The sequence below is a fragment of the Eubalaena glacialis genome, chromosome 14 (assembly GCF_028564815.1).
Source record: "Eubalaena glacialis isolate mEubGla1 chromosome 14, mEubGla1.1.hap2.+ XY, whole genome shotgun sequence".
NCBI lineage: Eukaryota > Metazoa > Chordata > Mammalia > Artiodactyla > Balaenidae > Eubalaena > Eubalaena glacialis.
Window position 1 is genome coordinate 31,808,462 of NC_083729.1, and position 23,457 is coordinate 31,831,918.

Genomic DNA, 23,457 nt, shown 5'->3' on the forward strand with positions numbered 1-23,457 from the left:
ACTCCCTGTCATCTAATTGTAACAAGTGCTTACATTTGCTTCCCCAGTTTCACTCCTACCACCCCGCCCCCCCACCAAAATTACTTCCAATTAAGGCATTTTCCATCACTGGATCCTTGAAGATGTGCTTAGCCCAGCCCCTTTAGATAAATGCTGCCAATGTTTGTGTGCTCCCGCTGTACGGCCCACCCTAGGAGTGGTGGGGAGACACTGACAGCCCCCCTTAGGTAACTCCCTCTAAACTACCTCATTTCCTCCTAATGATAATATTTTAGCTTGCTGAGGAGGCTATTACATGAGACAGAATAAAAGGCTTAGCTGAAATCTGTAGATTCTATCTATGACTTTCTCTTCATCTAAGAAGCTCATCATTGTATACTAGGCTTGAATCGCTTTGGCATGATTTCCTACCACAAGACGATGTTCACAGCCAGCTAGTAATATCTTGCATTTTTACACTTTTTAGGAGTTTGTTGATGATATGCTGATTTTTTTTCTAGAATCTTTTCAAATAGCATGAGTTAATTGGTTCTGACATAATTTGAAAATAAGAAAGACGGTTCTTCACTTGCTTGTTCCTTATCTTCAGGAACTTCCACCATCCTGCTTGAGATCTTAAAGACAAACCAAAAAATAAACACAAAATAAACACGCACAAGCCATAAGAGACTGCAATCATGAGCGTAAAGACCCCACTTTTTAAAATAAGTTCAGAAAGAAACTTGACAGAAATAGAACAAAATATTAATGGTTTTATGTGGGTAGTAGATCATGGTGATTTTTCACTATTTTCCACAGTTTTGTAACTAAGGGGGTGATCTAAAGGAATAGATTCAGAAATAGAAAGAGAAATTAGGCGTGAAGTATTACTCTGCCAATGTGTTCCAGTGAAGGACGCAAAATGGGAACGTAAGGTTCACTAAGGCTCTTTCTGCTTACGTGAGAGGAGGACCCTCCTGACCAGAATTTTCCACCCTTCCAATCCTACAAGGACTTGGAGTGACTCCTAAAAATTTCTAAATTTTTTTCCAGCATCTGAATAGTTTCCCAGATCACAGACCCCACACAGAAGGGCGGTCAGGGTCAACTCCCTTCTGTGTGCTGTCTTAGTAAGTACAGCGCAAATCCACACGCAAATCCACAGCCTCTAGCTTCAGGGATGGGGTGGGTGAGGGCCACCAGCCTTTCGGAGCATCAGGTAAGGGTTGGTAGGCAGTTACCCGGCCTGGGGTCAAGGGGTCTCTCTGCATTTTCAGAACATCTCTTGCCCTACCCGGAAAAGCATTATTGTGTGTCTTAAACCCTCCCCAGGTAAATAGCTCGAAACTTGATATTTACAATAGTCAGCTCATCTTATATATTTTCTTTTTGTTTGTTTTTTAAATTTAATAAGCAGTATTTTTGTCCTACTTGGGAGTCAAACTTTGACTCATCACTTCTAAGTTTGAGTGTCGGAGGCCTAGGGGGAGGAGAGCACTGTGTTTTTCAAAGAATGGAAAAGGTATGTAGGTTGCAGGTTGGTTGATTTTTTTTTTTTTTTTTTTTTTTTTGGCTGTTCCTTTCTTATCTAACACAAAACTGGGAGAACTTTTTTTTTTAACTGAAACTTTATCTAAAGAGCTATGAAAGCAGGCCTGGGGCAATTTGAGATGAAAAGCAATAGTTCTGGTTTTGGTATGACTGTGTAGGTATGTCATCAAGGACCCAAGTTCTTCCATCGTTCCATTCTGCTTCTTCAGTGCTATGGTTTTTGTCTTCCAGCTTATTCCCTCATGGTCACAAGATGGTTGCCACAGCTCCATGAATCACCTCTTCATATAGTCACATCCAGAGATAAAAAAAGGAACTATTCTTTTTTTCATATCTCTAGTGTTCCATTTTTAAGAACAAGCAAAACTTTTTCTAGAAGCTCCTCAGCAGGCTTTCCTCACGTTTTGTTGGCCAGAAGTGTGTCTTACGCTCTGCTTAACCCAATCACCAGCAAGGGAATTAGACTACCATGGTTGGCTTAGACAAATCAAAGTTTGTCCTCTGGGGCCTGGGTGCGGGTCCTTTCCCTGAATATATCCTCACATAGGCTAAATCAACAAGTCAGTGTTCTGCCAGGGGAAGGGGAGGGTGCTGATAATGGAGTTGAAATAGCTTTTGGGTAGTAACCAATAGTGTCTGTTATATCCTGCTAGAGGTGATAAGAGCTGAAGTAAGGAAGTGGTAGTGGCAATGCACAAAAAGGTCTTTAAAGCCCCATCCAAGCCGCAGTGAGCTCTGTAAATGGTTAATGTTACAAATAGTAGCAGCCAAAGTTAACCAAAGCAAACACTGAACTCAGAGATGGGCCTCAGTTCTGTTTGTGAATCAGCATTCCTTGCCAAGTTTTCATCAGCCTGAAAAGGAAAAGAATCCAACAGTAATATTCCACCAGAGCAGACATTGCATTATTCCAGGTCAGAAGAGTCATAAAATGAAGAGCGTGCTTCCTTTACTGAAGGAATGTTACTGCTGTTTAATGATCCAACAATTCAGAGAGTGGGTGCCTAGTCAGTGTTCCTTTCCTTCTCCTCCCAGGCTTCTTCCCAACATCTTGGACTCAATTTAGTGGTGTGTGATTTTCATACTGAATCATTTTCTTCCTGCCCTAGTGCTAAAAAACAAACAGAACAAGGAAATTCCTAAGAAGCTCTATTCATAATAATAAAAAAACCTCAAAACAACCCAAAAGTCTATCAATAGGAGAACAGATAAGTTGTGATATATTTATACAATGGAATACTACTCAACCTTGAACTAAGCATTGAACAATTAGAGCCAAAGATAGAGTCCCAAATTCTCATTCCGTCACAGCTGCTGCCCTCAGTCCCAGGGGCCTGTTCGGTACCGGCAGGAGCCTGAGGCACGAGGTGACAGTAGGGAGAGCCACACGGGAGAGAGACCCCTCTAGGCTGGAACAGCTCTAGGCAGGGGTGCAGGCCACTCCCATTTTGGACCTGCCTTCCCAGGTCAGATCAGGGACCAAACAAGTGGCTAAGATAGTGTGGGCAGAAGCCTCTGCCCCAGCCTTGTCTCCCACCCACTCCTACCCTTGACCGCTGGGACAGTACAAGGGAATCATAGTTCTTTAGAAACAGAGCCTCCTGGTAGGGTAAATAAACCAGTTTCTGTCACGTTTAGACATCGATTCTCACAGCCTCTGAAATCTTGGCCTTTGTCCTCTGGATGACTCCATTTGGTTGTGTGGCTGAGGCCTTCTGACAGCAGAATATGTTTTCAGTTAACCCAGAGCACTCTGCCTCTCTCTGCTCACTTCTCAGGAACCCCTCGGAGGCTTCAGTTTAGCTGAGCTCAGGGTTTCTCAACCTCGGCACTGTTGACATTTGGGGCCAGATGACTCCTTGTTGCCGGGGTGCGGAGGCTGTCCTGAGCATGGTAGGCTGTTTGGCAGAATCCCTGGCCTCTTCACACGACTGCTTCCCCAGTAGCATTACCACCCCCAGCCGTGACAATCAAAAATGTCTCGAGACACCTGTGGGGCAAAATCACCCCTAGCGGAAAACTACTGGTTTCGTTTATTTTTGAGCATTCACTCAGCAAAAGCCCTCACTTGGTTTCCTTTCCACATCTTTTGCTGTGAAGCTTTAAAATACCGCTATTAAAATGTAATCTTTTTTATTAGAAACATATATGTGTATTTTCCAGTTTGCAAGCAACACAACACATCCTTACTGAACTGTTCCCCAAGAACCCTGGACAGAATGGGGACATCAGCCCAATTTTATACTGAAGGAAATAAGTCCAGAACTAGACCCCAGGCCTTTCTGACCACTGACCAGTGCTTCAGGGGCCAGCCTTTGACTCCGCCAGGAGGGCAGGCTGCATCTTTATGGGGGAGATGGGACCCCAGTTCTGACTTCCAGGCTTCTGCCATGGAGCAGGGAGTGGGTCCTCTGAGTGGGAACTAGGCCAGAGAAGGGGTGACATGGCCCACCCCTAGTGAGCCTAGAGGTGATGCTTTGGCTGTCCAGCACCTGTGTGTTACAGGTCACTGACCCTTGCTCTTTTGTTTGCCTGGCATGTGAGGACAGTAGAAGAAAACCCTCTGCTAATAAGTCAAAATCCAAAAGGCTTTCAAACCACTTTTGTTTCTCTGACTTTTCACTTTCATAATTCCATTCAGAAAAGAACATGCACGCTGGGGTCACACTCGAAAGTTTCTTCCAAATGTATCGGCTGCTATTTTTGAGCTCCTATCTACCTAACTTAAATGAACGAATTCATCATCATCATAGGTCAAATGGGATTTCTAAAGTTTTCGTCAATACTTGAAAACATTTCTGCAAGAGAAGTTATAAAGCAACTATATAAAATAAGACTGAGCATTAAACCTTCTTTTCTTTCTCTACTTTTTCTCTCCCAGGGTTCCCCGAATATATATGACCATGAAGTCACTATAGAAGCTGATGCTTTTTTGCCTGTGGATGAAACCCTGATTCCTACAGGTTGGTGAATTTAAACCTTTTATGGGAATGCAGAGCTGGGGTGCAATGTGAGAAACATTAAAACTTCATTTCCCTAAATATATTTCCCTTGTTGGCCTGACACAATGCCCATAATTACCATGATTAGTCATTTATTTTAGTTATGGTTGGGTGACCGTATACTTAAACACCCAAACCAGGACACTCTTGAGAGGGAAAGGGGATGCTATTAATAATTTTGCCAGGGCAACAGGCATAAACTGAGATAATCCCAAAAAACTGGGTCAGATGGTCATCCTAGCTGAGCCATAGACTCCAGAAGTTCTCCATTAAAATGTAAGTCTGTTACTCCTTAGCATTTTAGCAGAGATAAATTTACCTAAGCATTACCTCACAAATGCAGGACGCTGATAGAACATGTCATAGTTTTTGACAGAAAAGGAAAGGGTTGGATGGGTTGTACCCTGAGGGGGACAAATACAGATACATCACCTCCGAGACACAGTTAGGGGGATGGGGTGGAAGGAGGAGTTCTGCGTACCAAAGGGAAGGCGAGGTGTTGGCAGAGTCAAATTTCATGTGTGTGTGTGTGTGTGTGTGTGTGTGTGTGTGTGTGTGTGTGTGTGTGTCTCCTAGGTTTAGTGGATTGAGATCATTTTGGTTATCATTATTTGCGATCAAAAGTACCTTGGTTCAATAGGCAAATCCATAGAGATAGAGAGTAGATGAGTGAGTTGCCAGGTGCCGGGGACAGAGGAGAATGGGGAGTGACAATGGGTACTAGATTTCTTTTTGGGGTGAAAGATTCTGGAATTAGACAGTGGTGATGGTTGCACAACCTTGTAAATATACTAAACATTGATGAATTGTGCACTTTAAAAGGGTATGTGAATTATATCTCAATTTAAAAAAGGAAAGAAAGAACCTTGGTTCATGTGTTATCTCCAGGATTGACGGGTATAGTTTTGTACTAGATTGTACATGTACCCCCATCTGGCTCCAGGGGACAGATAGATGACAACAAGATGAATGGCAGGGGTGCTGTTATTTGTGGCAGTTTATAGAAATTAACTTGTAGTAATTATCCCCAAAGCAGTAGATACATATTCTTATTGGGATTTTGTTAAAATCAGAGATCAGCTGAATGTAGAAGGCATCGTCAAAGAAAACTAAAGTAAACAAAAGTAGAGGATGAAGGGAAGGAAGAACAGAAATCTAGAAAGACACAAACACTTTCTGTATCAGTTCGCCTTCTGGAGGAAGGGCCACCTTCGTGCTGCCCTTGCCTTATCTAGGTCCCTTGCCTGTGTCTGACAGTGACTTGCCTTCTCGGATGTGTTACCTCATAGCTCCATTATCAGATGGCTTATGTCCTGTGGTCTGTTCTCTCAGGCTTCTGTTTAGGGCGCCAGCCCTCCAGAAGCCCGTTGCTATGGTAGCTATGGTGAAAGGTCAGAAAGACCTGTCCCTTCTGTTCCCACTCTGTGTAAGGGTACTACTGCCTTAGTTGTCACCTCTGCTCCAATAAAGGGCTTAGATGATACAATATGAGCAATTAGAAGCCAAGGGCACCATCTTTGTTAGTTACTTGGTTTACATCACAAGTAATAAGACTATTGACATTACATCCCCCTCATATGATGCACTGAAAAAAGCACATCACTTGTGTGGCTTTCTGTCAAAAATGCAGAACCTCAGTCCATTCAGGAGAAGACATTACATGAACCCAATTGAGGGATCGTCTACAAAATAATTGACCAATACTCTTCAAATATATCAAGATCGTGAAGGACAAAAAAAGACTGAGGAGCAGTCACAGAGGAGATTGTGATACAATAATTAAATGCAACATGGGATCCTAGACTGGATCATGAGGCAGAAAAAGGGCAGAGAAAGGTGGGTGAAGGGTACCCATAGATATATTATTTTTGCAACATTTTTTAAGTCTAAAATTATTTCAAATTTTCAAAATTGGAAAAAAAGAAAGACCCAGGGATCCAAGTAAGATACTAAAGTTTACTGGGCACCTACCTGCCTTACTTTAGGTAAGGGCTTTTGTTTGGGCGTCTTTATTTCGGCATCTTTAAAACAATAGGGCTGTGTTTATGGCTGCTAGTTCAAAATTCTTAAGGGGAAAAAGAATGTGAGCCTGCATACTGAACAGCAACTTCAGTTAACAGCAGGAATTAGAAACTCCTATAAACAAGGCGACTACAAAACTAATTAGAATAATAATGAGGAATCAAGATACACGGATTAAAAATTTTTGGCATCACAGTGTTGAATGTTTTTCTGGCTCCACGGCTTTTATGTTTGTCTTGGTAATGTGTTATCTTCTGATATTGACATGGCTCAATAGATGGACGTGAATAAGCTGGCCCATCTTGTCCTAGATGCAGAATTATTGCATTAGAACTATGTGATGTGAACTGCAAGGGAAAAATGGTGGCAGCTCCTGTTTTGTGACTGATAAGGAAGAAAATGAACTAAGTAGCTTATACATGGAGGTGATGAAATAAGGGCATATTTATTTCTGTATATTTATAAAATTTTATGCTATCCTGCTGAGTTTTGATCAGATGAAAATCACAAAAAAAAAAAAAAAAAAAATGCATAACTCATACCAGGTGAAGATTATTTGTCATGATTGTAAGAGATAATTGTGGCAAAGCAAAGTACAGCTTAACATGCAATCTAATTGACTGCATAGAACTCATGTTCATCTCAGTTCTCCACTGTAAGTGGCTTTAGGATCAAGTTCTACGCTCTGTACTAATACTGAACACCTGTGAAGTTGAGTCAGCTGTGAGATCTCTGGACTTTCAGGGAGGCAAGAGCCCAGCGTCTAGTCTTGGCTTTGCTATTGACTAGCTAGGGGACCTTGGGTGCATGTATAATGCTTTAACATTTAACCTCTATAGACTCTTATTTCCTTTTCTGCAAATAGGAGGTTGAACTCAATCAGGGTTCATAAATTTTCATAAATCAGACCCATAAATTTTATTTAAAAAACAGTTTGGGAAACTTATCTGGGGTTGCCCAACTTTTCATTTTGCCAAGCTAGAAAGCTATTACAAATAACAGGGCTATTAAAATTAGTTGGGAATATATGCATATTATATTTCAATTAAAAAACATTTAACCAATTGGGATAATAATAAGGAACAGAGATAAATAGGCTACATTTAAAAAAAAAAAAAGCTGAAACTACCATTCATAATCACCATTTTTCATTTTTCAAAAGAAAGAATATATTAACACCACAAAAGTGGAGAAAATTTAATCTCAGAATAAAAAATGACCCTTTAAATTGAATTTTTTTTTTTTTTGAAATAGAAAGTCTTTTTATTTATTTATTTATTTATTTATGGCTGTGTTGGGTCTTCGTTTCTGTACGAGGGCTTTCTCCAGTTGTGGCAAGTGGGGGCCACTCTTCATTGCGGTGCGCGGGCCTCTCACTGACGCGGCCTCTCTTGTTGCGGAGCACAGGCTCCAGACGCGCAGGCTCAGTAATTGTGGCTCACAGGCCTAGTTGCTCCGCGGCATGTGGGATCTTCCCAGACCAGGTCTCGAACCCGTGTCCCCTGCATTGGCAGGCAGATTCTCGACCACTGAGCCACCAGGGAAGCCCCCTTTTTTTTTTTTTTTTTTTTTTAATTTATTTTTATTTTTGGCTGCGTTGGGTCTTTGTTGCTGCGCACGGGCTTTCTCTAGTTGCAGCGAGCAGGGGCTACTCTTCATTGCAGTGCGTGGGCTTCTCATTGCGGTGGCTTCTCTTGTTGCAGAGCACGGGCTCTAGGTGCGCAGGCTTCAGTACTTATGGCACATGGGCTCAGTAGTTGTGGCTCACGGGCTTTAGAGCGGAGGCTCAGTACTTGTGGTGCACGGGCTTAGTTGCTCTACGGCATGTGGGATCTTCCCGGACCAGGGCTCGAACCCGTGTCTCCCGCATTGGCAGGCGGATTCTTAACCACTGCGCCACCAGGGAAGCCCAATTTTTCTTACTTTTTAAAGAAATGTGACAGCTGATTATCCAAATCTATCTCAGTTTTCTGTGGACCAGTGAAAATTTTATCATGCACTCATGATTAAGAACCAATAATTGGTCTGCAAGGTCACTTGTAACTCTTACATTCTGTGATTCTACAAGGCTCTTAGTATAACATTTTACGGCTATCTCCACCACCCTTCAAATTCATTAGAACTCTATTACAGAAGTAAATAAGTTGCAACAACTTCAGAGCTCATGAAAAATTTGTAATTATCTTTTACATATCCATACATTAGCTGGTCCCTCATAGATTATATCTGTTTGCCCAATGACACAAACTGAAATTATAGGGTTTTTTTTCTTCCTCCTTTCTCAGAAATGCTTAAGAAACAAATAATTGTATTATTCCTTTGTAACTTCCTCAAAAAGGGCAGTAACTTCTACTTTACCCTTCAGTGATGTAAGAATTCACATGTCTGGCCCGCTTTCAGCAGAGAGGAAATCTCTAGGAGCTCAGATTTCATCTGACTCTTAACATTGACCAAAAGCCCACGAGCAAGTGGCTTAACTGAGACGAGTCCAAAGTCATTTGGTCATTCAGAAATGCCTCCCCAGTGTAGCTGGGCTTGCCAGGAGTTGACAGTCTAGTGGAGGAATCAGCCAGAATTTTATCCACTGACCTGGAAAATCATGTCAAAGTAGATGTAACTAAGAGACTTGGTACGGAAGGAAAGCACTGCCTGGGGGCTCCCAGGTAGAGGAGATGAGAATGAATAAAACTTGGAAGGGCAAGTAGCGTTTTGCCAGGCAGTGAGGAGGAGAAATGTGTTTTCGACGGAGATGAACAAGAATGGGCAGTGCAGGAAACAGCAGGACTGTCCCCAGGGAAGTGCTGGGCTTCTGAAGCATTCAGGGCATGCTTTTGGTGGCAGAAAATGGATGGGCCAATAAGCAGTTGGCTGGGGCCAGGTCCCATCTGCACCAGGCTCTGATATGGCTGCAATCCCTGGGGTGGCCCTGGATGACCCTAGGCTGGCCTGGAGTTCAAGGCCAGTCCACACAGGGCAGACTCACAGGTGTACCAGATAGTCAGCCAGAACTGGACTGGACTGAACCCCAAGCCCACTTCCGTGAGACGTGCTGCAAGAAACCTGTTAGACCAGCCACACTTGTTAAGGGTTCTGGGAATTGATATGAAGTATCTAGAGACTGAGGTTGTGTTGAATTGAGAGAAAGGAAGATACTGTTTATCTGTGAGATGAGGTGAGGGTTTATGATAATAATAGCTGGTATTTCAGAGACACTTTATAAATAATCCACACCACAACCCTATAAGGTAGGTTCTGCTCATTTTTCTTACTTAACGGATGTGGAAACTGTAGCACAAGGAGTTTAAGTAACTTATGGAGGACCACTCAGTTAAAGAGCAGTGGAAAGCTGGAATGCAAACCTAGGTAGTCTGGTGTTAAAAAGCGAGCCCTTAACTAGACCTGGTTAGATGGGGGAGGGGGGAAGGAAGAAAAGACAGAAAAAAAGAAAATTAAATGAATTTCTTGACTATATAGATAGCCAAGATCACCATATAGGCAAGAAACAGGGAGCCAGAAACTAATAAATAAATAAAGCTTTGGACAGTTGTCAGTTCTCATTCTTTTGCCACCTTTTATACAGGTGGCCTCCCAGCTTCTCTCACTGTTTTCCTTCCCGTTTCTCCTTCTTCTCAATTTATTTCTGCTTTTTTTTCTGCAAAGAAAACAGAAAACAAGTTTGTTCAAATTATAGTTAAAAAGAGAAAAACAAAAAAGAAAGACAAAGATAGAGGCCATGTCTCCATCTTTTGTGGCTGTTAATTTATACTTATATTTGTTTTTCAACTCCTTTTTGTTTGCCCTTCATGAAAGCTGTGACCTGAGTTCTTAAGGGAAATGCTGATGCAGATCTAAACTTTGGGGGTGTTTTTACCTTGGTTACAGACCCTCAGCAAATAATTTTTCAGGTGATGGGAAAACCCATTGTATGAGAAAGTAGCATCTCTTATCTTACAGTGGTTGTAATACTGTGGCTGAGGTACTCAGTGAAAAGGGACCTTTTCCCCATGTGTGTTTGGGGGGAGAGGTGAAGTCCTGTCCTCCACTTTGTTTATCACAGGCTTACTGACTGGGCATTATTACGTAGAGAGGAAAGGGATACCTTGACATAGAGTTTCAGGGAACCAAAGCAAGCACAATATGATGAGATCCCATCGTCTTAAACTTATAGCTGCATTTAGACCTCTACCCAAGGCAGGCCACAGCCCTCCAGCAGCCTTGGGCACCTGTTTCACTCCTGCCTTTCTTCCTCTTAACACTTTTGGGGGGAGCATATAAAATGTCATCAGCCCTTTCTGCCAAAAAAGCCTGGAAGACAACAGCCTGTACTCTGTGGCTTCTTCATTCTTCCCCTTTCTCTGCTCTGGTAAAAGGCTGTCCTTTTCCCAAAGCCCACTGGAAATGCCTCAGCAAATGTGAGCCATGGTCCTTGCTCACAGGCACCTCTCTCCTGCACCAATAGAAGGTCTGTGCAAGGCTGAGCGCTCATTTCACCTGTAGACCAGGAGCAGAGTTGCAGCTAAGCTGTCAAAACTGGGTTTGCATGTCAGCAGTTAGTGTAGCTTTGGTTTTTCCGAGCAGTTGTTTTTTTCAACTTAAAAAAATGTGCAGCCCTTATAGCATTTGCTACTACTTAGGATGGGCACATACTCTGTTATTGGGGCATCTTCAGGTCACCTTGAGTATGTTTTTTATGTTGTTGTCCGGGCTCTCCCTGTAGTTTCCCAGAGGTGGAACTCCTGGAAGCCGTTTACCAGGAAGGACAGGTGGACGTCCACAGAGAGAGAACACTCCAGTGCCAGGTCTCTGTGCTGACATGTCAGATATTTAGCTTCGAGACCTGAGTCTAGTGTCCTGCCCTGTGGCAACAGGAGGAAAACGGTCCCTGGTACCCTGCTCAGGTACTAAGCCAGCTGAATGTGAGCAGGTGAGAAACAGAAAATCCCTGTTTCTCCAGGGATTAATTCATTCCCAGCGTTGTAAATATTACATTTCATACTTTCGCCTTACAGAACTGTGAGACTTGGAGGCGATCTGGGCCACCAGCCCAGCAAGACTTTATGATGTGTACAGCACAGTGCAAAACTAAGCATGTGTCTTTATAGGCATTTACAGCACATAGCTTTTTTTTTTTTCCTTTTAATTGTGCTATTCTTTACTCGTAGTAGATAAGTAATTAAGACAGCAAAAATGAATGATTCGATTGGGTCTTTTGTCTCTTAAAGTAACATTAGTAAAATCCCATCTTATTCTCTTCCTTGAGATGAGATACCTTTTATTTTTATAAAAATTTACCAATCCACTTTGTCCGCCAGCCCATCTGTGTTCACTTGTGGAGAGCAGTTCTTGCTGCTCTCCATTTTTGAAAGGTCCTACTAAAATTACATGAAAGCAACTCCATTTTGACAAAATTAGAATTCTGGTAGGAAAGGCTTACCACGAGGCTGCGGAGAGAAGCTCAGCAAGACATTTGTATTTTATTTCAACCTCTCTGTGTTCAACCTACAATTCAGCTGCTTTTATAATTACCTCCCTAGGGCAGGTCTAAGTCTCTGACCTGGAGAAATAACAAATTCCAAAGTAGTCTCCCAGTTCAAAGATGGTGCAGATGAAGACTGTTTTGATCTCCGTGTTTTAATCTTTGCAGAGCTTCTTAACAGAAAACTCCTTTAGACTTTATATAATTCTAAAATAGTGGATATAATATTAGTTTCAACCCTCCATCAATATGCTTCCTCTTTCCTTTTCATCCCACCTCCCCACCCTACTCAACATCATCGTCAGGGCCTGCTAATTTTTTGTAATAAGACTTAATTTTTTTTAGAGAAGTTTTAGGTTCACAGAAAAACTGAGCAGAAGGTACAGAGATTTCCCCTAACCCCCAGTCCCACACATGACGGCCCCCCCTTATCAACACCCACCACCAGGGTGGTGCATTTGTTATAACTGATAAACCTACATTGAGGGGCTTCCCTGGTGGCGCAGTGGTTAAGAATCCGCCTGCCGGTGCAGGGGACACGGGTTCGATCCCTGGTCCGGGAAGATCCCACATGCTGCAGGGCAACTAGGCCTGCGAGCCACAACTACTGAGTCCACGTGTCACAACTACTGAAGCCCGCGCGCCTAGAGCCCGTGCTCCGCAACAAGAGAAGCCACCGCAATGAGAAGCCCGCGCACCGCAACGAACAGTAGCCCCCGCTGGCCGCAACTAGAGAAAGTCCACACGCGGCAACGGAGATGCAACGCAGCCAAAAATAGATAAATAAAATAAATAAATTTATTAAAAACAAAAAACCCAACACTGACATGTCTTTATCACCCAAAGTTCATAATTTTCATTAGGCTTCACTCTTTCTTGGGGGGGGCCACACTGCGCAGCTTGAAGGATCTTAGGTCCCCGACCAGGGACCGAACCCACACCCCCTGCAGTGGAAGTGCAGAGTCCTAACCACTGGACCGCCAGGGAAGTCCCTAGGGTTCACTCTTAGTGTGGTATATTCTATGAGTTTGGACAAATGTATAATGACGTGTATCCATCATGATGGTATCATACAGAGTATGCCCTAAAAATCCTCTGAATTTGTTTCAACCATCCATCAATATGCTTCCTCTTTCCTTTTCAGTCCCTCCCCGCACCCATCCCCATACTGTTAGTCATTAGCTCCTGATGATTTTTAACAACTAATATTTCTTGAATCTGTCTCTTCAATATGTATCATTGATTATATGGCTCCATCTCCATCGTCACTGTCCCAGTGTAGGTTGTCTTTTCTCCTCTAGATCAGCGCCAGGTTTATATTACGAGCTTCATAATTTGGGATCAGTGAATGAACGAATGAATCTGGAAAACAGCTCTCTAACTAGAGGAAAAAAATCTCTTTAGATCTTTCCTCCATCTGGTTACTAAAGATATCTAACTAAAATGCAAATCTTACTTTGATACTCTCCAGTTTAAAAAACCTTTTAGATGGCTCCCAGGCCAGACACCAGCTGCCTCCCAGACCCATCCCCCAGCGTGCCTCACTCACACCTCACCCTGTTTCAGCATCCCCCTCCCACCCACAGGGACCACTCGATACCCCTTCCTTGCTGCATATACCCCTACTCTCTTCAAGGCTCATACTTTCTCCTTAGAAATGTTTCCCCCACTTCCTGGAAACAGTGGATTCTTTGTTGCTCTGGGGTTTTCGTAATGACATAATCTGTTTTAGAGTGTGCCCAGGCTCCCTTATCTTCCTCTCCATTAAGTCTACCTCAGATGTTCTATCAGGACTTACTAGTTCAGATCCAAAGTAGGAAGCTAGAAGGGAGCTTCAGGCCCGGTCTCTTTGGCTTGAAGCTAGAAAACTAATCTACGATAAACAGAAAAGTGAAACCAAGTAGCAGCCAGTCTGCACGTGCTATGAACAACTACTCCTTCCTTTCCCCCTCCACCCCTTGTCAGTCTTTTTCCACTCTTCTCTCTTCTTTACATTTGTTTTAAACATAGTGTATTAAAGCAATACCGTGTGATAACTGGAATTCAGCAAACCTGGATGCAGGTCTCAGTTCTGCTACCCACCATCTTTGCTCTCAAGTCAGCCATGAAAACCCTTTGGTCCTCATAACCTAATCTGTAAAATCTCATTAGATGACGGTTACATTAGTTGAACTCTGAGGTCCTGTCAGTTTCTAACAATGATTCGAAGACCACACGGAACTTCTAACCCAGATATTCTTAACCAGGGTCCATACTTGTATGTCTAGGAAGATGATGAAAGAACTTCAAGGGATTCATGAGCCCCTGAAATTTTTTTTTTTTTAAGACTTTTTTGATGTGGACCATTTTTTAAAAGTCTTTATTGAATTTGTTACAATATTGCTTCTGTTTTATGTTTTGGTTTTTTGGCCTGTGAGGCATGTGGGATCTTAGCTCCTGACAAGGGATTGAACCCACACCCCCTGCACTGGAAGGCAAAGTCTTAACCACTGGACCGCCAGGGAAGTCCCCAGCCCCTGAAATTCTGTGTCAAACTCTGTGTGAGTTGGTCACATCATCTTGGTCCACAGAGGGATTTTCTGGTCTTGTTTCCCCTCTTGAGGTAATGATAATTTATGGTTGCCCCATTATGTATTATTATACATAAAGATAGTCATCTTTTTTTGGTTTTGTTTTGTTTTTTAATTGTTATCTTATATTGGAGTATATTTGATTAAGTGTTGTATTAGTTTCAGGTGTACAGCAGAGTGATTCAGTTATACATATACATGTATCTGTTCTTTTTCAAATTCTTTTCCCATTTAGGTTATTACAGAGTATTGAGCAGAGTTCCCTGTGCTATATATTAGGTCCTTGTTGGGTATCTGTTTTAAATAGATCAGTGTGTACATGTCAATCCCAAATTCCCAATCTATCCCTCCCCCTCCTTCTTCCCCCCGGTAACCATAAGTTCTTTCTCTAAGTCTGTGAGTCTGTTTCTATTTTGTAGATAAGTTCGTTTGTATCATTTTTTTTAGATTCCACATATAAGCGATATCATATGATATTTGTCTTTCTCTGTCTGACTTACTTCACTTAGTATGATAATCTCCAGGTCCATCCATGTTGCTGCAAATGACATTATTTCATTCTTTTTAATGGCTGAGTAATATTCCATTGTATATATGTACCACCTCTTCTTTATCCATTCATCTGTCAATGGACATTTAGGTTGCTTCCATGTCTTGGCTATTGTAAACAGCGCTGCAATGAACATTGGGGTGCATGTATCCTTTCGAACCATGTTTTTCTCTGGATATATGCCCAGGAGTGGGATTGCTAGATCATATGGTAACTCTATTTTAATTTCTTAAGGAACCTCCATACTGTTCTCCATAGCGGCTGTACTAATTTACATTCCCACCAACAGTGTAGAAGGGTTCCCTTTTCTCCACAGCCTCTCCAGCATTTACTGTTTGTAGATTTTTTGATGATGGCCATTCTGATCAGTGTGAGGTGATACCTCCTTGTAGTTTTGATTTGCATTTCTCTAATAAATTAGCAATGTTGAGTATCTGTTCATGTGCCTCTTAGCCCTGTCTTCTTTGGAGAAATGTCTATTTAGGTCTTCTGCCCATGTTTTGATTGGGTTGTTTTTATTTTTCTATTGAGCCACATGAGCTGTTTGTAAATTTTGGAGATTAATCCCTTGTTGGTTGCATCGTTTGCAAGGTAGCCATCTTTTTTGAGACTAGCAATGGTGTATTTCCCTCTTTGTAATCTTCAGGGTGGTTTAAAAGAAAATTTTTTTATTAAATTTTTATTAAATTAAAATTAAATTCCCTAAAGGGAGCTAGAAGGCTAGCTAGAGGAGGAAGAAGAGTAACTTCCCCAAGGTCCTACCCAGAGGAGCTACAGCAGCCAACACTCTGGGTTGGATGGCCAGAGTTTGTTTCTGCTTGATCAGATGAATGAAATTGTCTTCCAATACTCACCAGCCCTTGTGCAGTCAGGATTCCAGGCCTGGTCATCAGTCTGTGGAGTGTGGGAGCAGGCAGACATGCTGGGGCCTCCCTCTAAGTGGAAAGCCAGAGCATGGTGTTGTGTTTGTTACCCTCAGCTCTGCAGTTCTGGAGACTAGCCCGTCCAGGTCCAAGTCTATCCCCCAGGTTTCTTCTCCCATGCTCCATCACCTGCTGAGATCAAGTACCTACTATGCGCCAGGTACTGTGCAGCCCTGGGGAAGCAATGTTGAGCAAAATAGGTACACCCAGGCAGCGTGGAGAACATACAGCCACGTACATAGCACAGGTCCTGTCATCAAAGCAATAAGGCTACAGTTAAGAAAATACTTGAATGACACTAAAGGAGTAAAACTGGTGATATTGGATCTTATAGACTGTTATTTACCCTAGAGCTGTTTCTTCTATGACAGGTCCCTCCTAGACAGTGTCTAAGAAAGTTCAATACAGAAACTCCAAGGAACTCTCCTGGTAGCAATGATACCCTCCAAGGGGATGCATTACTGAATCCCACCTTATAAAATGGCCCCAAGAACAGCTTTATGAGACTCCAGAATACTTGCAAAGCGACTCGTGTTCCCTCCTAGAAAATATCACTGCTACGAGATTGGCAAACATGAGCCAGCATGGTGACAATTTGGCAGGAAGAAAGCTCAGAAATTAACACTTGGCCAGACATTGCATAATTCCTCTGAAAATTTCAGAGTAACAGCAAGTAAATTTGTCAGAGGGGAGTTATTTGCTAGAACTCTGACTGCCACCCTTTAAGAGCTTATGGCTACCATCCGCCCTCCCCCACCCTAGGTCTGGACAGGCGCCTGGCTCTAGTTCATACCTGGTGTATAACAATCCTTAGAGGTCACCCCATTCTGAAAGGGATGAGAGGTAACTGTGGGCTTTGTGCCATGGGCCTGAGGCTAACTCAAGCAAGTTCTCAGAGCAGACTTGCATTCAGTTCAGCTAACATTTGTGGAACACCTAGTGATTGCTACATGCTCCCTGGGGCACTGACCATAGAAACACTACCTGTGCCCTTGAGAGGCTCACAGGGAGTGAAGAATCTAATGTAGTCAGGGCAGTGGTAGAGGTGATGCCCATGGGACTAAGGGAGCATGGAGGCGAGGGTAGGAAGAGGCCTTCTCGATATCACCCTGAGCTTCGAGAAGCTTCTTAGTGTCTGTGAGGATCTAGCAACAAGGAGAGTAAGAGTACTAATAAGTACGGAATGTGGGTGTGAGGGTAGGCTGTTAAGTCAAAAGCTACAGAGACAGTTTGGCAGGGTGGAGGCTAGGGTGAGGCAAGAGAGGTGCAGCACCTAGCGTGCAAAATTTAAGGCAGCACTCACTTTCAGGGTCATGCAGGCGCAGGGTCAGCACCTGAGAGCGAGTGTCTCCTTAAATTTTGCACCCTGGGTCCTAGATTGCCTCATCCTGGTCCCAGCCTTGTAGTTGAGTGTAGTCTTCATGGGCATTCTGTGCCATAGTAAGGAGCTAGGATTTTATCTTTAAATCATGTAAGACTTTGAAGGATTTTAAGTCAGGGAATTGACCTAGCAAGACTGGCATTTTACAAATACCACCCCAGGAAGTGTTGGGGACAGGGCCTGACTGGAGATAGAGACTGATGAAGTGTCTATTTTAGTAGTCCAAGCAAGAGATGAGGAGGACCTAAACGAGAGGTCAGATGGAAGAAATGTAGTCTTATAATATTTAAGAAGTAAAAATCAGGAGGCCTGAATGGAAGGTAGTAGGTGAGGAAGCAGGAAGGCTGTATGATGATGGCTTCTAGGTTTCTAGGGCAGCTCCTAGGCAGCAGAAATAGAGATATTAAGTAGCAGGGAATAGAGGAGAAGGAGCTGACACAGGGGTGGGATTAGAGATGGGAGGAGCTGGGGAAAGAGTGGATTTGGTCTCAGGGTATTTGAGGTTAAGGTGCCTGTGGGGCAGCCACGTGGGGATGTCCAGCAAGCAGTTGGACAGATGGGTATGATGTTAGGAGAGAAATGAGTGCAGGAGTATAAATCAGCATGTGCTTTGTAAATTAAGCCATGTGGATTTCCCAGGGAGGAACCACAGGTTGAGGAGATCAGAGGTCTGAGGGCCAAACCCAGGGGAACCAGAGGAAACCACCACCCATATTTAAGGTGCAAGAAAGACTCACACTAAAGGCACCGAGAAGATGGTCAGAGAAAGAAGGCGAAAAAGGAGAAAAGGCATCTAGAAGTCTTGGAGTGACCAGCAACGTCAGTATCCCAGAGAGGTCCAGCCTGGGAGACCTGGGCGGAGTGCCTGGGCTATAGTGGCTGTCACTGCTGACCCGTTTCACAGAGTGTGAAGGGAGAAGCCAGACTGTGACAGTTGGAGGAGTAACTGGAAATGAGGGGAGAGGGTCAGGGAATGTAGGCCACTGAGTGGTTCCCAGCTAAGGCAACTTTTGAATACAGCATCCTGGGCCCACCGTAGAGACTCCCATTCATGTGTTCTAACATGGGGCCAGGGAATCTGAACTTGTAAAAAGCTACCTGAGTGAGCTAAGGAAGCTACTGGTGTTGAATCCGCGTTCAAAAAGCTCTGAGAGAAAGAAGAGGGTGCCTCTGTGAGGTGCAGATGCAGGGTCAGGAAGAGGTTTTCTGGTGGGAGAGGAGCTGATTGAAGATGAGTAAAATGTGTATCAAGTGGTGCCGAGAATCCAGGAGAGGATTGAGACCATGAATTTGTGGCGGCCCCAGTTGGTTCTGGGGATTCTCTCCAGTTTCTCTCAGCAGCTGGAGTCAGAAGCAGAGAAGGTGGCTTGTGGGATGATCCCTAGTTGGGTTTTGTCTGGAAGGAGGGGCAGGAGGAGAGGACAGGGTGTAAAGCAGGTCAATAAGGGTGTTACTAACCAAGTGGCTCAGGTCATAGACAGTGGGCCCGGGGAAGGTAACAAAGGATGTGAGGGCCCTCATGCACACCTGGAAGTCCAGGGGAACGTGGCGGCACTCAGGAGGAGACCAGGTCTAGCGGGAAGGCTAGGAGGCTGCAGACAGTTGGGTGAATTTTACACTGGCGGCAAATCCCCAGATACCATCTTGATGAGAGTCTAGGATGGAAAAATTCCACGCATGAAAATGCCTCACGTGGGCCCAACTGTGAAATGTAAAATTGTCTTCTCACCTGAAAACATCATGCAACGGTGTTTAGCATTTTATGCTTCCGATGGCATGTAATATCCAGAAGTAATGCCCTCCCCCACTGCAAGTCAAAACCAAAAAGTGCTCAGTGGGAAAAAATAAATAAATACATAAAAACCAGCAGTAGAATAAAGCCGCAAAATTGAAGCATCGGCAGAGGAAAGGGAAAAAACTGCAGCAGAGACAAGCTTTGAGGTCGTGTGCTCTATGAAAATTTATAGAAATGTTACCTTAAAAAAAAATCCCAAGGTACTTAACTTGCCAACCACTGGAATAAAGTCAAAATTCCCACCCAGGGTGTTACTTTTAATTATCATTCTCTTTATGTTGTTTCCTAAAATAATAACAGGCATTCTAGAGATGACTTACCAAGATGGCTTAATTAGGTGTCAGATGAGTACCTGTGCCCACGAGCCCCATTACCGCTGGTTTCCTTATGCAAATTTGACTGACTGTTCTGAACCTGACTAAAGAAACAGACATAATTGGAGCAGCTGGGCTGGAAGCATAGCTGGGCCGTCCCCATGGAGAACAGACTCTTCCTCGTGCCCCAGCATTCCTCGCCTCCCCCTGCCCCTTTTTTTTTTTTTTTTGAGATGAAAGTACAGCACACTTGAGCCTACGTCTCCCTTAGATGGTCTCCACGTCACTGCCTTTCACCTTTAAAGTGCACACAAGTCACCTGGGGGACTTGTTGATACGCAGATTCTGACTCGGTGCGGGGTGGAGCCTGTGTCTAACAGACACCAGGTGATGCCTGTGCTGGTGGTCCCGGCCCGTGCTTTGAGCAGCTATTGAAAAGGCTGTAAAGAGCTCTGTGTAACCTCTAGTAACTTTTGTTGCTTTCCCCCCCTTTTGACACCTATTTCTGCCCATTTGCTTCTCTCCCCAACAACGCTGGGTCCTCCTGCTGCCCCTTAGCTACCTTTATTCCCCTTTCCGCTCCAACACGTCACTCTCTGACTCAGCCTCTCTTATCAAAAGCCATTCTTTATAGTTCATTCTGCAAAGAGCTGCTCTCAGCCAATGGCTTCCTTAGGTAAGACAAGCTGAAATTTTTATTTAAAAAGGAGAGAGAATTAACCAACTATCACAGTGTGCCCCCGAAGGGAACAACTTGCTTCACTGTGTTTGTCACATGGGCCATTGGACCTATAGTCCTGGAATGTCACGGTTGGAAAGGACCTTATCTTTTCCAACCACCACCCACCAGTCGAGTATTTGAATCTCAGAACCACGGGCTTTGCCGACACTCAGGTGCCTCCTGGACAGGATGCTCACTGCCCATCCTGGGCCAGCACGTAGGAAGGGCCTTCCTGATATTGAGCTGAAATCCGTCTACCTAGAGCCCACCCCCACTTGGCTTAGTTCTGGGCCTCAGGTCCCTAAAGAGCAGGCTTATGACCTTAGAAGGCAGCTGTCATGTCGCCCCCCAACTCATTTCTTCTTGAGGCAGAACATCCTCAGGTCATCCTGTGATGCCTGCGCTGCAGACAGTAACCAAGAGCTGTCAACACCTCATTACAGTCTTTATGTGACTTCCATCGAACTTCCTGCCAACCACATCCTTAAAGTCATTTTCATACAAGCTGTGGCTCAGCTACATCTCTCCCTAGTCGGTAATAATTGTAGTAACTAGACTTAACATTTATGAGAGTAAATGTAACATGACGGTTAAGAACAAAGGCTCTGGAACCAGACCGCCTGTGTGTGAAGCACGGTACGAAGAGCCATCACATCACTGTGCTGGGTACTTTCCCTGTATCAACTGTCCTTAATCTTCATGACAACGTAATGAGGGAGGGGCTATAGTGTCCCAATTTCACAAGTAAGGAAATAGAACCTCAGAAGATTGTTTTGTACCTGGGGTTAGGGTTACAATCTAAACCTAGCTGGTGTCCTTTGGTTTGGGGTTTTGTTTTTTTTTTTTCCAGACACAAGTGCAGGACCCTATCTGTTCCTGTTATCCATAAATTTCATCTTGTAACCAGTGCTTTACCCCTGCTTTACACTTTCTTTTGGATTCCTGATTCTGTTATCCCAAGCGTATCTGCCTCCCAGCTTCATGCTGTCACAGTCTGAGGAAAATACCTTCTGTATCTTCATCTAGATTAGCCACAGATCAGAGGCCATTTGATAACTCCCTACAGAGCCTGCTCACTGAAGCCTGGATGCTTCATCTCCCCAAGCTCCATGAGCCACCAGCCTTGTGACCCAGTCTGAGAAGCCTAGGGGGTGGCCAGGAATGGTTTGTATTTGAATGCATCTGTGTTTGGTTCCTGGGGAGCAGGCTTCCTCCTTCCTTTTCGTCTCCATTCCAGAATTCTTCCCAGGACAGAGAACTGCTCCTAAATTTGTAGCGTGTGTAGTTGTTCTTGTGGGCAGCGCCAGATGCAAGGAGCAAATAGAACTCCGGGTCTGCAGCGCACACCTTCCCAGAGAGGATAACGACCACATCCTGCACGTTAGTGAGATCGGGGAGGCCGGCCCTGCCTTTCCAGGCTGCCTGCCCTCCAGCTCCACTAGTACAAACACACAACTTCCGTGTCCAGACTAAACCAGAGGAGGCTGAGCAGCTGTGATGGGACCACCGTTTCTGTGTAGGAGGGCTTGGGGCAGCAGTCTCAGTGTAAGGGTGTCCGGGGTATGCCTCGAAACTTAGATGGCGCTATGTTGGTTTGGGGTGATTTGTGCGAAGTGGGAGCACTGATGGAGATCAGAGGGGCTGAATTTCCCACGTAAAGCCATTTCTTGACACTGCCACTGTGTCAACTGACCAGAAAGGCTGGACTGATTTCTCCCCTCTCTCCCTTACTGGTTCTGTTCTCTGACCCTAGGCCATTAACATAATTTGGCTATCTATTTTCAACTACTGTCTTTTTCATGGTGTCAGGATATCAGCTGACCTGTCCCTGCTGCTCTTCTTGGCTTCCTGTGAACCGTCACTGTGGGAGCCTTGTGACTCTCGGGGAAGAGTGGAGGCCAGGGGTCTCCTATGAGCCTCCATTGTCGCTGGAGTCTGCTCGAGCTGCTCTGAAGCAGCATGTGGGAAAATTCTTCTGCCCCAACGTGTTCCCCTTTTGAAATCATCAAGCAAACCCCGAACACTGGCAGAAGGGCTGCCCCTCTCACACGAGAGCAGTTAACAGTCATTGGCAGACCGAGTCTGCCAATGGAGTCTGCCAGTGGATCCAGGGGGATTTGGGAAGGTGGTCTTGGTTCTCATAGATCAACATCCGGCCCCAGCAATGCACTGCTCTTGGGCAGCGGGTCCCCCCAGGGTGCCATGAAAACTGATGGGGGCAGGCAAGGGAGTCCTGGCCAGAGAAGTGGAAAGCACCTCTGACCTTAGTGAAGTGAGTCCTTGGTATGACCTTGAATGGCTGTTTAAAAGGGCTGATTTTGACACATCATCATCAGGAAAACACAGTAGTTAAGGGCACAGATTCAAACCCTGACTGCTTAGGTTTAAATCCTCACCAGCTCTGTGATTTTGGACAATTTATTCTACCTCTGCGGGCCGCATGTGTAGAGTGTAGAGTGGAGACAGTAACTGGACCTACCTCATTAGGTGTGAAGATTAAATGAGATAATACGTGTAAAGTGCTTAGAACACTTCCTGGCATTTAGTTAAGAGCTTTGTAAGTATTAACTATTATTATGACCATCATCATTATCATCATTGCCACCATTTACTGAGTGTTTAATATGTACCAGACACTGAACTAAGCATATACATGCATTAGCTCATTGAACTACCCTTTGAAATAGGTGTTACGCTTCAGTTAAGCCTCATTTGAAGAAACGGGCATTTGGAGAGGTCAGGTAACCTGCACGAAGTTAAACGGGTAAGTCACTGGTAGAGTCAAGATTTGGAGCCAAGTCTCCCCAACTCCAAAGTCTATGCTGTTATTGCCCTCAGCTACTGTCCATAGTACAGCTGTATTACTAAGTACTTCCTATGTGCTGGGTAGGAGCACCTTGCATGCCTTATCTCACTTAATTTCCATAATCCTATGAGTAGACACTCTTGTTATCCCCGTTTTATAGATGAGGAAGTCAAGATTCAGAGAAGCTCAATGACCTCCACAATTTTTTACAGCAAAGAAAGTCAGGATTTAAATCCAGGCCTGCCTGACCCTAAAATCCATTCTAATGTCTATTGAGTTTAACTGCCCACCAAGTAAGCAGGATGCTCCTGAAGCTGATAACAGTAATTGGTGATGATGACTGCTGATATGTCCTGCAACCAGGGAA

At 44.1% G+C, this 23,457-nt stretch overlaps 1 protein-coding gene across 3 annotated transcripts in view; it reads left to right on the top strand.

The window, feature by feature from the left end:
• GALM (galactose mutarotase) overlaps positions 1-23,457 on the top strand; it is a 103,367-nt gene that overhangs the window by 64,048 nt on the left and 15,862 nt on the right. For all 3 annotated transcript variants that reach the window (XM_061210551.1, XM_061210552.1, XM_061210550.1), the window contains one exon: positions 4,412-4,493. In XM_061210551.1, coding sequence (XP_061066534.1) covers positions 4,412-4,493 — 82 coding nt within the window. The remainder of the gene's footprint in view (positions 1-4,411; positions 4,494-23,457) is intronic.